General features: G+C 39.1%; 1 protein-coding gene across 2 annotated transcripts in view; it reads left to right on the top strand.

Moving 5' to 3' along the window:
- ITCH (itchy E3 ubiquitin protein ligase) overlaps window positions 1-15,833 on the top strand; it is a 603,853-nt gene that overhangs the window by 39,490 nt on the left and 548,530 nt on the right. For both annotated transcript variants that reach the window (XM_042465844.1, XM_042465845.1), the window contains exons 5-12: window positions 1,895-2,032; window positions 5,047-5,089; window positions 6,730-6,899; window positions 7,904-8,129; window positions 9,050-9,145; window positions 10,468-10,642; window positions 12,151-12,211; window positions 13,402-13,486. In XM_042465844.1, the coding sequence (XP_042321778.1) occupies window positions 1,895-2,032; window positions 5,047-5,089; window positions 6,730-6,899; window positions 7,904-8,129; window positions 9,050-9,145; window positions 10,468-10,642; window positions 12,151-12,211; window positions 13,402-13,486 (994 nt within the window). The remainder of the gene's footprint in view (window positions 1-1,894; window positions 2,033-5,046; window positions 5,090-6,729; window positions 6,900-7,903; window positions 8,130-9,049; window positions 9,146-10,467; window positions 10,643-12,150; window positions 12,212-13,401; window positions 13,487-15,833) is intronic.

The following is a 15,833-nucleotide window of genomic DNA, read 5'->3' as shown; positions in this document are numbered from 1 at the left end:
GAAGAAATAAGAGATCTGGTTTGCATGGAGGCCCTATTTTAAGGTTCAGATAAGGGGAGAACTGTGTGATAATAACTGTTGTTGAATGGCAGCCTAAACCAGAAGCCCTTATTCAGGATTTCAGTTCTGACTTGAATCTCTTGAGACAATAGTGGGCAACAATAGAAAATGTCCATCGGCGTTAAAAGAAATTTTCAATATTGTTTATGTTGATGAAGGTATTTATAGGCACGAGTTTTTTTCAGCTCACTGTTGAAAAAAGAGTTATGCAGCCTGAGATTGATATGAAAAATTATGACATATTCTGCTGTATTGGCAACATTGGTGTTGTCCAGTTATTTTGGAAAATCATATCTGTCAGTTCCACTTGGAATTATCATTGGCCAGAAAAGATGGACACTGTATGTGGAAGCTGGTAAAGGCTTCTGAACAACGTAGGGAAAATGTTTTTATTGCAACTGTAGTGACTGTTCCAAGACTAAATCTTGCTTGTGGACTTCTGTAGCAGTTCTCCTGAGAGCATCTATTAACCGTTTTGATGCATGGCCAAATGTGCTTTTCAGTGTAAAACTGAACCTAAATCTCCAGGATACTGTTTTAAATAAGAGAATAATACCTATCTTGGTTTTAAAAGGTGCATCAGCATTGAATTGTATTACCAAATATACTCAACTGTAAATTGATCTCACTGATACGTCGAGAGCAGATTTGGGGCCCAAAATTATGGAATTTGCTATGACCCATGGATAAATCAAGGGTAAAACTTAGGAGGCATATAAAAAGGGATGTAAAGGATGAAACGAAGAAAATGGTGACTATATTAGCAGTAATTCTAGCCTTTAATTTTAATTTGATAATTTTGCCTGACTTTAGCCCGGACACTGGAAAAGCTGACAAACATATGTGCCTTTGTTCATGGGATGCAGGAGCAGGAGTGGGGAGGCTGTCCAGGCGGCTAGCAAGAGCAGTGATGGAGTCAGCAGTTCACCCTTTGCCACTGCCTGGCCTCTGAAGAGAATGAGTTGGAGTCAAAGTGTGGAGCTGGTGTGGAGGGAGAGCGATGAGCACATTGTCTCTGGTCTGTTGTGTGGGAAGGGAAGAGACAAGGCTGAGGGAGATAGGGAAGAAGAACTAAGTGCTTAGACAGACAGTAGTAAATTGAGGGGGCAGGTCAGCAAAAAGGAGACAGACAGACACTGCCAAAGGGCTGAGCCAGAGGAAAGAGACAGAAAGAAGGGGAGAAGTAATGAGTAAGTGCAGGAGGGTGGAACGTGGACAGAAATAGAGGCAAGGGAAACCAGAGAGGAAACTAAATGGAGGCAAGAGGAGCACTGGAATTGTGTGGAGAGCTGCTGAGGAAAGAAAGGGCTGCGAGGGGCACAGAGAGAAAAGCGATTGAGCAGTGAAGTAGGATGTGGGGAACCAGCAGAAATCAATCAGCTCTTTATTGAAGAGAGAAGTTCCAAGATTGGCACAGGAAGGAGGAAAAGGAAAGTGAAGAGTTGAGGTGGAAAGAGAGGGTTCCTGTCCAGGAAGCGACCAAAGAGAGCCAGGTGTCCTGGTAAAGAGACCATACCTTCTGGAAAACCAGGTGTTGTGTGATAACAGCATACTCCTCTGCACTGAGACATACAGGGGGGGGGGGGGGGGGGGACAACTCCTATGGAAACCAGTGTTGACTCATGGATAAATCAACCCAGTTTTCACAGTAAGTTTTTAGACTAAGATTTCTTGCCTTACAGTTCAGTGTATACACTAAATATTACAAATGTGATTGAACTGTTACCTTAAAATCTTTTGTATGGAGAACTTTTTTTCAGTTTTTGCAACTGGTTTTAATAATTAACTGCCATAAGAAATTAAAAACTGACTTTCCTCAATATGTTATCAATAGTTGAAGAAGTTATTATGAACATGGTGCTTACTGGTGACAAAGAACAAGGCGATGGGATTGGAGAACTTTCTGTCTGTTTAGATGGTATGCAAGTAGATCCTGAGCTTCTAATTAATGGTGATTCCTCAAGTATAAAAAGTAAGTAATATTTCCCTACTGTGTGTTCATACTTTATACTGCATTATATAAGGAATGGAATCAGTGCATACCATGAGGAAAGAAAAATTAAAATTTGGGTTAAATTCCTTATTTTCCTTTTCTTTGGAGACATGACACTTTATGAATCATGGTTTTCCAATGGCAGTTCATGTCTACTCTGAATGAACAAATAGAGAGGCTTTTAAAAATTAAAGTTACTTTTTCCATCTTCTGGAGTAGGCATAGGCAATGTTTTGCTCTCCAGATGTTTGAGACAACAACTTTCATAATTCCTGACCATTGAACATGTTGGCTGGGTCTTACAGAAATTGTAACCCAAAACCTCTACAGGTGACATGAGGTTGCCCCATTATATTTTGAATTTTAGTATGTGGAAGCAGATGGAACTTAGAATTTTTGGAGGACAGTAATTTTTGTGGACTTGCTCACAATATTACTTTGCATTAAACAATAGAACTAGAGGGGTCTTATGGGTCCACAGATCAGTCCATTCCCAGAAAGTCTTTGACAAAGATAGTTTAAGGTTGGTTGACCTTCAGCTCCAATTATGAACAAACATCCTTGTACATTTAACTGGAAGTGACAACATAAGACCTTGCTATCAACTCCCAATTTAAGGTGTTGATATATCTAAAGTGGAGTTGTGGTGGAGTGCATCCCCTCAGCTTCTGGAGCCCCCTCAGTAGAGAGATATCAGATGCATGAAACAGTGTGTGTAAAGCTTGTCACAGCAAACAAGATGTAGTCCAGACACCACCACCCCTCCTTCCACACAAACACTCTTCTTCCATTTCTCACTTAACTTCTTTATCTCTTGTTCTCCAACAGAAAATTTGTCCCTCGGATACAAATGTTCCCAATGTTTCTTCCATTGTCCTTATTCAAGTCCCTGCTTAATTTCTTCACTGCTTGCCCTTGGCCCTTGTCAATAGCCCAGAGGGCAAAAAGAATAAAAACCACACCACACCACACCACACAGACACACACACACACACATATATATATCAGTGCAGTATTTTTATTCAGACTCATACTTGCCTTCTTCAGTGACTGCCATCCTGTATCTGTGTATGTGAAAGAGTGAATTGCAAGGTCACTTAGCTAGTTAGGCACTCTAAGGAACTCCTAAGGCTCTGAACTCTGCGGTGACAGTCTATCTTTCCACCAAGCAACTAGGAGTCACATAGGAACTCTGGAACTGCTAGCAAGTCTACATCCAGTGTAGTAAGTGAGATGCTGAAATAGTTATGTTCTCTGTCTCTCTCTCTCTCTTTCTCACACACACACATCTAGTTTTCCATATTATAGTATCATTTCACTTATCAGAAGTAATTAATTAGGAGTAATCAATTACAATTAATTATTCTATAAATATCAGGATTTCCTCCCCCAAAAATAGAATTTTTAAAAGAAAATGTGAAATCCCCCACATAGTTCCTGATGCCCAAATACAACCCTTGGCCTTGCAGCAGTTTCCAAATCCTGATATAAATAGACCCAGTGGAAAGCTTTGTTATCAGCTGTGGAGGACTTCCTGTGGGGAAGAATCCACTATAATCTTGGGTAACTTGATTATAGCAGTTGGATCCATACTTAGTCAGTGAAATTCCTCTTGAACTGGAAAGGTAAGTGTTGTGCTAACTTTTCTTGATTTTTGACAGCCCTCTGTGACCTGGATTGAGGGTCCTCTAGAACAGTGTAGAAGATTATGCTAGGGATTGCCAGAGAAAGAGCATTGATGAAAATTATTATTACACTCCCATCCTCTAGCAGGCACCCTTTTTTGTATCCATGTTCTCTCTGCATACGTAAAAGAGAAGGCCTTCCATTACCAGAGAAGCAGGTTTAGTTTGAGTGCAGTGTGCTCTTTGCAAGTAAAACTGTGTGTATACTTGTTACCGTTTATACAAGTTACAAATAGAACCACAAAAATGTTGCAGTGTTTAGGATTTATATAACTCAAATGATTTATATAACTATTTTTACAGTTTTTTTTTTTTGTTATGCTTCCTTATATTTTATATTTATAAAGTAGAATTGAAGTTTATTTATTGTATTTTGGGGGGTGCCTTATAAAAAATTTCTGGGCAGTGAATAGTGCTATTTAAAATATAAAATGCAAACTACGAAACATAAACTAAAATAGTACATAATAAAACCAGGAGCAAAGAGTAAAAGCAGTATGGCATATAAAACCAAATAAAACTAGTAGCACCTAAAACAAACATAAAGCAACATCAGAATAAGAGTACTGTATTAAGATCTAAAAATACTGAAAATGTTTTCATAATAACTGGGTAAATAGAAAGCTTTTACCTGCATTGAAACAATTGTAATGTAGGTGTCAGATAATCTTTTTCTATAGATTGATTCCACTGTTGAAAAGGCCCTCTTTTTTATAGTTACTCACCTTATTTGGTGGGTACATATGAACCAATTATAAACATAGAGTCTGTAGACTGGCAAAACCACCTCGTGAGTATTCCTTGCCTGAGAAACCCTATGGGGTTGCCATAAGTCAGCAGGTGATTTATGGGCACATAAACACAAACAGGTATGGGAGGAAGTGTTCCTTTATATCAATGCTTATTATGTGAGGGTCCAGAAATTCCCTCTGCTGTATGTTAGGGACTGTAACATATTGAGCCTGTTGATACTTTCTTTCCTGGAAATTCTCCAGGGGTTGGCAGCTGATGGACTTGCACTGATCCATAGACCACCACTTTCAGTAGTACTGTTTTAGATCAAAGCCCAATGCTTTTCAGGGTTTTAAAAGGTTAAAATAATTTTAGAAGATTGATTATAAAAGCTCATTGCATTCTCTGTGATAAATTTAGGAGCAGAGCTGATATGGAAAGTCTGAATCCTTGCTGTCTCGCAGTAATTAAAAGATGTCATACATGAAAAAAAGGGACAAGATAATTCTCATTCGCTGTGGCTCTTTGGAAGTCTGCACATGTGTAAACTAAGATGTTATTTTCCCTCTATTAAAGGTCCCACACAGAATGATGCCTCCAGAGTGAAAAATGAAACTAGGTAAGGTGATTTTACTGCAGCTGTTGTGAGCTTTAAATGATAGTTAGAGTTGTAATTAGTGGATGCCACAGAAGTTTCTGTTTTGTATTGGAGACTATCTAGAAGTGGTCTTTGGGCAGAAAAGATTTAATACTGTAAAGGCTGTCTGGCTTGTTAAAATATTGGATGTTGGCCTGTTTAAAAAAAGGAATAAAATAGACTATTTGTTTTTTAATTTCCCTTAAAAATAAGCCAGTACAGTATAAATCTGTGTTACATAGAACCTTGATTAATAATCCTATAAAACACTTCATCATGTCTGGTGAAATGCATCTAGTGTCTTAACCCCACAGACATTTTGTCACCTGTCTACTGTTGTTTCGCTTTATTTATTTATTTAATGTTATTTCCCATCTTTTTCCCAATAAGGGGCACAGGGTGGGTGGCATGAAGCCGCATGCCCCACCGCATGATGGGAGACATCACAGTGCTCAGCGCAGTGTGCACATGCGCTGTTCCAAATGAGTGCTGAAAAGCTGTGGTGCTGGCGGCTATGGCACCCTTTCCGCACTGCAAAAAGGAGCTGCTTTTTGTGGCTCCTTTTTGCATCGTGGAAAGGCCAGATTGGGGCCGCAGCATGTAATTGTAGTGTCCTTAATCCAGCTAGGAAAGGGGCGGCGTCCTGTCACCCCTTAGGGGCTGTCTATATAGCCCCATAGAACAGCATTGCAACACACACACACACATTTTGAAACTTACCATTGCTGATACTTGTGATATCCTTCAGGATGTTACATGAAATCTAGTACCTGTTTAGCAAGAGTGCTTCCTGGATATAACTCAGAGTTTGAACCTGAATTAATGACACTGTGGGAAGGGGAATAAAGCACGTTAAGTAACTGTTCTCATTATGCTCTAGAAAAGTATCTCAGGGCACTGAAGGGAAGAGCTGGTGCAGGCATATTCTAGCAATAATTCTGGGACTTCTTCTATGCTAATAATAATAGAACAAACCTGCATATCTGATTAGATTACTATTTTAATCTGTGTTCTCTATAGTAAAATGGGATAGGTTGCTCTAATATTACATACATGCCACTGTGTATCCTCTCCATGCTAGCCAAAGACTATTGCAGATGTCAGTAGCTCTTCAGAAAATTAGTTTCCCAGTTCTGCCTGCATTTGGTCCATCTCTCTCTCTCTTCCCACTGGGTGAGAAAGGACTTAACAGCGCTATATAAATAAAGGATAATAATAATAATAATAATAATAATAATAATAATAATAATAATAATAATAATAATATATGAGTGAAAGGTGGGATTTGGTGAGAAAGGGGAAAGAGGTGTTCTGCTCTCCAGCTCAAATTAAAATTAAAATCTGAATCAGAGAAGAATTCTGTGGTTATATTTGGACCAAGGATTGTGAGCTTTTTAAATCTTTCTTGCTGCCACAGGTAACACAAGTTTTAGTAACATTCTTCTTTATAGATAATTTTGAATCTACAGAATTCTGGGGGGGAGGAAGTATAATTTGTTGATTTGTTGCAGGACTTAATTTGTGACAATTTATCATTTAGAAATAGGATTTAGAAAAAGAAATTAACATGGAGTCACATTTTTCAAGTCTCCATAATAACTGTGTTGTGCTTTCCCACAAAGGAATAACACAAATGGTCCTGAAAACTGTGAGGCTGCTGGATCCAATGAAAGCAGGGTGACTAATGGCAGTGATTCTCCTTTAATTGCCAATGGAGGATTTAAGCCTCCTAGACCTCCCAGACCCTCTCGACCTCCTCCACCCACTCCACGTAGGCCCTCTGCTCCATCTGGTATGTACACCAATGTGAATTGTTGAGTTCAAAGTTCTATTTAAGATTATTTTTAAAATATAACCTTCCCACTGTACTGTTGATTAACTATTGTATTAAAATCCTACTCAGTTTCTGTAACATCCATTTTTCTTCTTCAAAAATCCCCTGTGGATTAAACTGTAATAAACATGTTTTAGCATTAATGAAGTAAGATATCTGTTTGATATTCAACAAAATAATTCTCAAACTGCTGAAAGGCAAAATTTATAAAAAATATATGGGGCTTGAATAGGGCTGTTCTGAGAATGTACATTGTTCTGCAGTTAAATTATGGATGTTTTTTCTTCATGGCAGATATTGAAATAGCTTTATGTGTCACCCACTGAAATTACAGTCTCTGAAATGCTCTCTTCAAAGATGTCCAGATTTTCTGTGATCAAATGAAGGAGAGAATTGCAGCAAAATCCGTTAAATAACTAAGTGGGAATACAGACAGCCTCAAAGCGGTGGCTTAAAGCCACCCCTTTTAGGCTGGATCAGGGCCAGAGCAAACAGATGCCTGGCCCCAATCAAGCCAGATTCCACCCCAAAAAGGAGTGGATAAGATCCGCTCTTTTTTGGGTCAGAAAAAAGCCACCCCTTCTCCCAGAAGTCGGCTCTGGGGAAAGTGGTGTCTAAATGCCACATACCTAAGTGGGAGAGTAGCTGGCCGGCATGTAATCGCCAGCCTGGCTTCTGTCTGGCTTGGGGGCATGGTGCATGTACACACTATGCCCCCAAGCCAACCCCAAGCAGGACTAAATGGGCCATCTGTTTTGGCCCTATGAGTTTAAATACAACAGTTCTTAAATTTCCATTTAAAAAGAATGTGGACAGTACTTCATAATCTCATTGTTTGCTTTTGCTTAAAAGTCTAGTAGCATTACATGTACCAATTAGAGTGCTTATCTGTTCACAGCTTGTAGTTCTGAAATTAGAACAGCATTTAACATTTGTCTGTTACCTATTTATGTTCTCTGCAGCATGTGTCAATGGTGCTTCCTCTACAGAATCAGAAGGTCCTAGTGCAGAACTAGTTCTAGCTGCAAAAAATTCAGGATCAGAACCAAGCACTGATGGAGTAACATCAGGAACAGTTGTTCCTGCATCAGCACATTTGACTACACCACCAGTTTCAAGACAGGTTCAGCCAGTCACTCCAGTTTCACAGCCACATCATACAGTTAATCAAGGCCCCCTTCCACCTGGGTAAGAGTTTGATACGCTTGTGTTTTATATTACCTGTACACTTATAACCCAACTCTTCTTTTCTAAAATGCCATTCTTTCCTACACCTCATCTACAATTTCCAAAACATCCTAAAATATGCTAGTTGTTATAAAAGGGAGGTGGGGACTTGCACTGGCTAGGTGGGAATTTTTAAAAGCTGCTAAAGTTGAATTGAAACAGTGATTAGCTAATGAATAAAAAAGAAATCAAAGAAGATGAAATCAAGAGTGAAATGAGTGAATCCAGATGAGATTTTAATGATTTCTTAAAGTAGGAGTGTTCTAAATATTGAAAAAGGAGGATTTCTAGGTCTAAGTAATGGTGTGAGAGTAATTGCAGAGAAAAATATTAACATAAAGGCATGGAAATTTAGAAGATCAGCACTTTTACAACTGAGAGCTGCAATAAAGTGTTGCAGCGTGGGATGCTCTTGTGCAGGATTCTAGCCAGTCATGCCCTACTCTATTCCATTTCCTACAAAGCAGGACAATTAAGAAAAGAAAAGAAAAATAATTTGAAATGAAAGATTAGAATACCTAAAAGTAAACCATAAATAAACAGCTTGAGAAAGTTTGGCATTAGCGCACTGGAGCAACGCAGTGATGTCCCTTGTGCACTGCACCGTTTGGACGCAGCGCACAAGGCACATCATCATCGCGCGTGCCTTCTGAACAGGCGTGCACCAAGATGGCGCCTGGACAGCGCAGTAGCCCTTGGGAGCGTGTGGATGCTTCACTCCCCCGAGCCTTAAAATCAGCCCCAAATCAGTTCCTCACTTGGCCATGAAAACCCACTGACCTTGGGCGAGTCACACACTTTCAACCCCAGTAAACCTGCGATAGGTTTGTCTTAGGGTCAGCTGGTTGGAAACTTGTTATGATCTGATTTTATTTTTCCAGTTGGGAACAGAGAGTGGATCAGCATGGCCGAGTATATTATGTAGATCACGTTGAGAAAAGAACTACATGGGATAGGCCAGAGCCTCTCCCTCCAGGGTAAGTTAGTCATTTCTCTTACTTGGTAACAAGCCTTGAAGATGGCAATACAAATCCAACATCTTTATGTATGGCTTAGATCTTCAAATAACGCATGGCCTAGATCTGGAAATATTACCTTGGCTAGGAGAAAGTGAAGTCTGATTTGATATCTTAATGTATGTATGGTGCATCTTTACTAACAATACCTAGAGATTAACAGCTGTTAATCATATCAGGTTACAGGTGACCAATTTTTGCATTAACTGCAGCTATTCTGCTATTCCCAGGGGCAGGAAAAGAAAGATCTGTAGACCTAAATATGGCAGAGTAGGTCCAACTGTACTGCTGTTACTGCATGCATCTTGACTCAATGTACCAGAAGCAAGGTCTTCATATATATATAGTGGGCTCTTGTTATCTGCTGGGATTTGATCCCACGACCCCCTGTGGATATCAAAATCCATGGATGTTCAAGTCACATTATATGACTGTATCATAAAGGTAAAGGTATTCTCTTGACAGATTTAGTCTAGTCGTGTCTGGCTGCTCCTCTCTGTTACTAAGCTGAAGAGCCAGTGTTGTCAAAGATTACTCTGTAGTCATGTGGCCAGCATGACAGCACAGAATGCTGTTACCTTCCCACCGAAGTGGTACCTATTTATCTACTTGCACTTTTACATGCTTTCAAACTGCTAGATTGGCAGAAGCTGGAGCTCATTCCGTCATGCGGTGCTGGGGCCTCGACCTGCCGATCTTGCAGTCGTCAGAGTCAGCGCCTTAACTGCAGAGCCACCATATCCTGACTGTACCATGGTGCATATTAAATTGCCATTTTCTCATGTTTTGAACTAGCAAAGAAAGGCTTATCATTGCTGTACTACGCTTGAAAGATTTCCCAAAAGAAATAGGTAGACCATAAGGTTTCCTGGTTCAGATATAGTAAGTTATAGAGGAGTACCCTAGGCGCAGAACTTATACTTCAAAGACCGGCAAATTGTTGTGCTCCATATGTTGCTAGATTACACCTCCCATAATCTCACTGGCTTTGCTGGTTTAAGTTTGGTGGGAGTTGTAATGCATCAACATCTGTAGGCCCATAAATTGCCTACCCCTGTTTAATCAATGAATAAAAGTCTTGGGAATTGAGTAGTGGCATGATATACAGATGACACTGAAGAGAATACTGCCATTTCCTCACTCCTCCAGTAAAACAGGAATTGTTGTGCTTGACCCACATTGTCTTTTGTGTTGAACAAGCTCTCCTCGTCCCCATCCCAATGCAACTGTAAGGTACTTTGAGGTCAGTCCATGGATTTGAATGTCTTATCTGTGTTGTTTAGCTGGGAGCGTCGAGTTGACAACATGGGACGGATTTATTATGTAGACCATTTCACCAGAACAACAACCTGGCAACGGCCAACTTTGGAATCTGTCCGAAATTATGAACAATGGCAGCTTCAGCGCAGCCAGCTTCAAGGAGCTATGCAACAATTCAACCAGAGGTTCATATATGGGGTGAGAAAATTGAGAACTGGTCTGAAATTAATATGCAACAGCTATACTGGCAAAGCACCGCTACTACAAATTAAACTGCCCAGTCTCTATATTTAACCTGTTATTTCCGACAAGAACCAACTAAGAAGTAGTACAGACCAGCACTTTGTCCCGGCCTGACTGCGGAATAGGGCTGAACTAGGACTGAGTGTCCACATGTCCCCAGCCCTAGTTCTGCTGCTCGGCTGCCATCATGGCATGCACCTGTCCATACGGTGCATGCCATGATGGCGGCTGTGGTTTGCAGTGCCCAAACAGTGCTGGCCAAAAGGGCGTGAGCACACCAATGACTCCCCTTTCGGAAAGCTGCTCAGAGCAGCTTCTTTTGGGGCATGGATTGGTGCTGCAGCGTGCGGCTGCTACAGCACTGATCCAGGGCATACAGGGTCAGTGTTTAGCAGTCCATCTGTATAGCCCCTAAGACTCCAAAAGCATAAAGATAGAGTACAATCTAAATAGAGCAATGTAATTGTTTATTGAATTTTTTTTTTCATATTTTCCTTGTTTCAACAAAAATAATATTTACTCTATAAAATAAAATTAGGCAATTTGAACTGTAACTTTGAGTGATATGTATCTTAAAGTAAATAAGTTTTATCCAGTGGAGTCCCTCTGTTGGTGAAAGGTATCTTTGATCTTCTGATTTTCACTCCTACTCCCTTGCAGTCTCCCATATCCCATTTCATGCTGTTCCAAGGGGTCCCATGGCGCTATGCACAGTCCCATAGTTCCTCTTCCTAAATTGAACAGTTTTCATGACTAAAACAAGAAATGTGGTTTGTATGCTCTGTGGTGTCAAGTTTTTGTTTTTGAAATTTTTTCAACTTTCTAAACCACATTGAGTCCAACGTGGGAAATAGACAGCATATAAATAAGTGGAGGAAGGGACTGATGGATCAAATTTATCTTCCTTTCTTTTTTTCTTAGTTATTTGCTTGATTGAGTTAGAAAAAAGTCAAGAACCTTAGTCTCTCAAGTAATGCATTTAACTATACAGTATTTATCAGGTGAATCTGACAATTGTCTGGTGAATCTCTTCCCTCTCCAGTGTGTAGCAACAGCCAGTGCCTCTGGAGTGGGAGAAATAAAGCTTCCTACAACTTCAGTAATCTCTTATTTCAGTTTTGCTTTATTTATTACCTTTATGATTTATATGTTGCTTTTCTCCCAAATTGGACCCAAGGCTGCTCACAAAAGAGGCTTAAAAACAACAATAACACAGTTCCATTTTAAAAAACAATTGAAACACCACATTAATATAACAAGTCAAAAATGTAAAGCCTTATACTTCTGTTATCTAATGATGCATATTTTAAAAGAACTTAGTCCTGTTAACTTTTTAATATTATTTATGATTTCAATTAGTTTTTTAGAAATAGGACATTTAGTAAGAATAGTTATAACTGTAATGTGTATGATATGTGAGCACCTATCATTTAGTGTTACATTGTGCCTTCTTGTGACTGCAGAATCAAGACTTCACACAGAACAAGGAGTTTGATCCTCTTGGTCCCCTGCCAAATGGATGGGGTAAGATCTTTGCAAATACTGTTCTACAACATCACTTGAATAAAACTATGGGCAAAATGATTTAATAGCAATCTGGCTGAGATTTTCTAATTAGCATACAAGATCCATCCATCTGTTCCAAGATATAAGCAGCCATGTAAACTATACCTTGGTATCCTAGATATACAACATATTTTTGTAGCTGCTTTATTATTATTATTATTATTATTATTATTATTATTATTATTATTAGAGTGATGTGTTTATGGGTGGCAACAGTTAAGATAGTCTTTCTCAACCTTTTACCCAGGAGGAACCCTTGACATAAAATAAACTAAAAATTAGTATATCTAAGGTTCAGAAAATGTGTGGGTATTTCAATGATAGTCTCTCAGAGAACCCCTAGCAACCTCTTGAACCTCAGTGAACCTTAGTTAAGAAACCCTGGTTTACAATAGAAAGTTATGCTGCTCTTGCAAACTTGGACTCTTGTTTCATTGTGATAGCTGATGACATCTTACTGAGAACTACTGTTGTGATTCACGCTAATGATCTAAAGCAACATAGTTTCAATTTTTTGGTCTATTACTGTACCGCCATCTGTTTTACATTGCACTTGGGTGACTACAGAAATCTGATAAAATTAGTAGATTTTTCTTGAGACTCTGGAGAATTTGATGTAATTTTTAGTTTGTAGCTCTCTGACCACACGGGACACAAAGTGTGTTTTAGTCGGTCTCCTTACCAAAGATACAGACAAAATCTGTTTTAAGCTTACATCTTTTATGGTTAAATAGGATCAGTGTAACATGTCACATAAATATAAAGAAAGCATTACAATTTGTATAGATGACCAGGCATATTGGTTGTATCCAAACACGTGTCTGCAGAAGAAAACTTCCTTGCCCCCACTTCCTGTTTACATCCTCTCAGAAGTTCACACACATTGCCTCTGCCTGGTTTTTTCCCCATCTCCCTCTCCCCTCACATTATTACACATCTTAAGGCTTTGTGTGAGGATTCCCCAACATTTATGTTTTTTTTTAGGGGGACAGTGGGTGCAGCAGGGAAGACTGGGTGCAGTATTCCCCTTATGTGTGGGCCCTTGAATAAACACTTCTTTGGAGACAGCAGAGTGACATTATTTTAACATCAAAAGTTTATGTCTGCTAGAACAATTGTAGCACTAATATTATTATTTTTCCCCTCAGAAAAGAGAACAGACAACAATGGCAGAGTGTATTTTGTCAATCATAATACACGCATCACACAGTGGGAAGATCCCAGAAGTCAAGAGTAAGATTTATCTCTTACTGTTCCAAACCTCATGTTTAATTTTTTAAAGCACTAAGTGAAGAAGCACAGGGCACAGTTTTAATAACTAAAACATTCAGCTTATGAAAGTTTTATTATTAACAATGGAGGAAAAAGCAGATATTTTTAAAATGATATCTTAATAGAGCTATTTCAGATTAAAATGGAAACTTGCAAGAAATGTTTAGTAGATAATCAGTGAAGTTAGTCTTCTTATTTGCATCTGACACATAGAAAAGTCTTCTACTTAATATCTTAGTAATTTTAGGCAGAGTATGTTTTGTCAAGTGCAGTACTGCGACATACTTACAGTAGTCCCAAACACTACATGTTGTCCTTTATTTATCAACAGGAGTTTTAGCCCCTTCTTTATACTATGTATAACCTTAAAATAGTATACCATAGGCTACAAGAACCTGCTGACACAATAGAAAATCAGCTGCTTTCCAAGAATGAACAGGAGAGCTTTATGCCAATTTGTGTGCTGCTTGAAGTCTGAAATGAAGACTTATAAGATTTGTTTTCAATATTAGCATTCTGCTAAGAGAATAGAAAAAAATCATGTGTGACAGGCAGAGTACCCTACAGTGTAGAGTTTTAAAGCAGTAGCTCAAAGGATAAGTACTAATTCTTCTGTTTAGAGGTTCTGAAACAAATGGAGAAATTAACAGCAAATTGAGGTTTTAAGATATAGTGAAAATTCTGACAGAAAATAATTAATGTTTAATGTCTTCAGATCTGTTCCAGCATTACGCTTATGTAATCCTGTTTTTCCAAATATGCAAATAAACAAAAACAACACACTTAGCTAATGACTTCATACTGAAGTCCTGGACATGCTAGGAGGTGACCTGAATACACTTCTTAAGAGGTAATAATGCCTGTTTAATTTTTTGATGACATCCACATCAGAAAGGTTTAACAAAGGTAGTTTTTATCTCCTGTTCTGATAAATAATTGAATAATTCTATTAACATGTCTCCTTTTGGAACAGGGAGAATGGCTGTTAAAGGGGGGATTATGGCCAAGATTTTACACACTATTTTGGGCATAGCATAATGACAGCATATTGATGCTGGATGTCTGGGTAGCTGGCATCAGGGCCTTGAGTTCAGCTGTTGAACAGTAATCAAATAGCTCCTCACTTGAGTCAAAAGTGTGAGAGAGGGGCTGTGTGTGTGCTTGTGGAATAATTGTCTGCACCAGGGACTTCATTGACACAATCTCTGAAAAAGCATACTAGTTCTGCAACTATTTCTATGCTAGTGTGGTGCTCCAACAGGATTCCAAGTGTAGTATTCTCCAGTTTGGATTTGTGTTTTTGGTTTTCTCTTCCCTAGAGCTCAGTATAACAAGGGGATGCTGAAAAGTTTTTGGCCCAGCCCAATTCCCAAAATTTGAGCACAAATTTATTATTGTAGCTTGAAAAAGTGTTCTTTTGTATTGTAAATTGCCAATTTGCAGGATTGTAGCTCTAATTTCTGGATTTTTAAGTGCTGAACTCTGAGCCTTCATGTTGTTCCTGTTCCTGCAAAATAAAACTTCAAAGAATATCCATGAGTATATGATGTAAACATTGAGTAATAAGCGCTCATAATACTCAACTGTGAAGAAGTGGTGTGCTAACTTTCAGTGTGGGATTTTTGAAACCATTAACAGTGTCAACTTTTGAAATTGTTGAGTGTGTTCATTGCCTGATTTTGACAGATCAGTAAATCTCACCTAAAACAATTGCTGAGGTACTAAAAATATTCTGGGAACTCATTGGGTTTACAATTCATGAGCAGTTGGCTATGCAAAAGTTGTCAGCCAAGTGGGTGCTGAAATAGTAGAATGCTGACTGGAAACGAGGTGAAAAGGATACCTCCAAGTTGATTTTGCAGCATTTTGAGGGATCTACGTAGTGATATTTTTTTGGAATGACTTATCACTGTTGATAAAACATGGTTATATCACCATGACCCAGAGACCAAACAGCAATCCTTACAGTGGCAGCACTCAGGTTCTCCATGGCTGAAGAAATTCAAGACTCAACAGGTTGGCAGGAAAGGCCATGACCAGTTTTGGAGAATAAGGAAGATATTTTGATGACTGACTGTCTTCAGAAGGACCACACAGTTAATGCAGACTACTCCTCTAGCTTCCTGTGCTGATTAAAGGAGGCATTGAAGAAAAAACAGTGAGGGAAGCTGCAGAAAGGTGTTCTCTTTTTGCAGGATAGTGCACTTGCCCATGAGGCTGACGAGACGATGTATGTTTCGAAGGACTGGGGGTTTGAGTGTAGAGACCGGGGGTTCCCAACCTGGGGGTCAGAACCCCTTTGGGGGGG

This window comes from Sceloporus undulatus, chromosome 4 (assembly GCF_019175285.1).
Source record: "Sceloporus undulatus isolate JIND9_A2432 ecotype Alabama chromosome 4, SceUnd_v1.1, whole genome shotgun sequence".
Taxonomy (NCBI): domain Eukaryota; kingdom Metazoa; phylum Chordata; class Lepidosauria; order Squamata; family Phrynosomatidae; genus Sceloporus; species Sceloporus undulatus.
The sequence above is the reverse complement of the archived record's forward strand: the minus strand, read 5'-3'. Positions and strand labels throughout refer to the sequence as shown.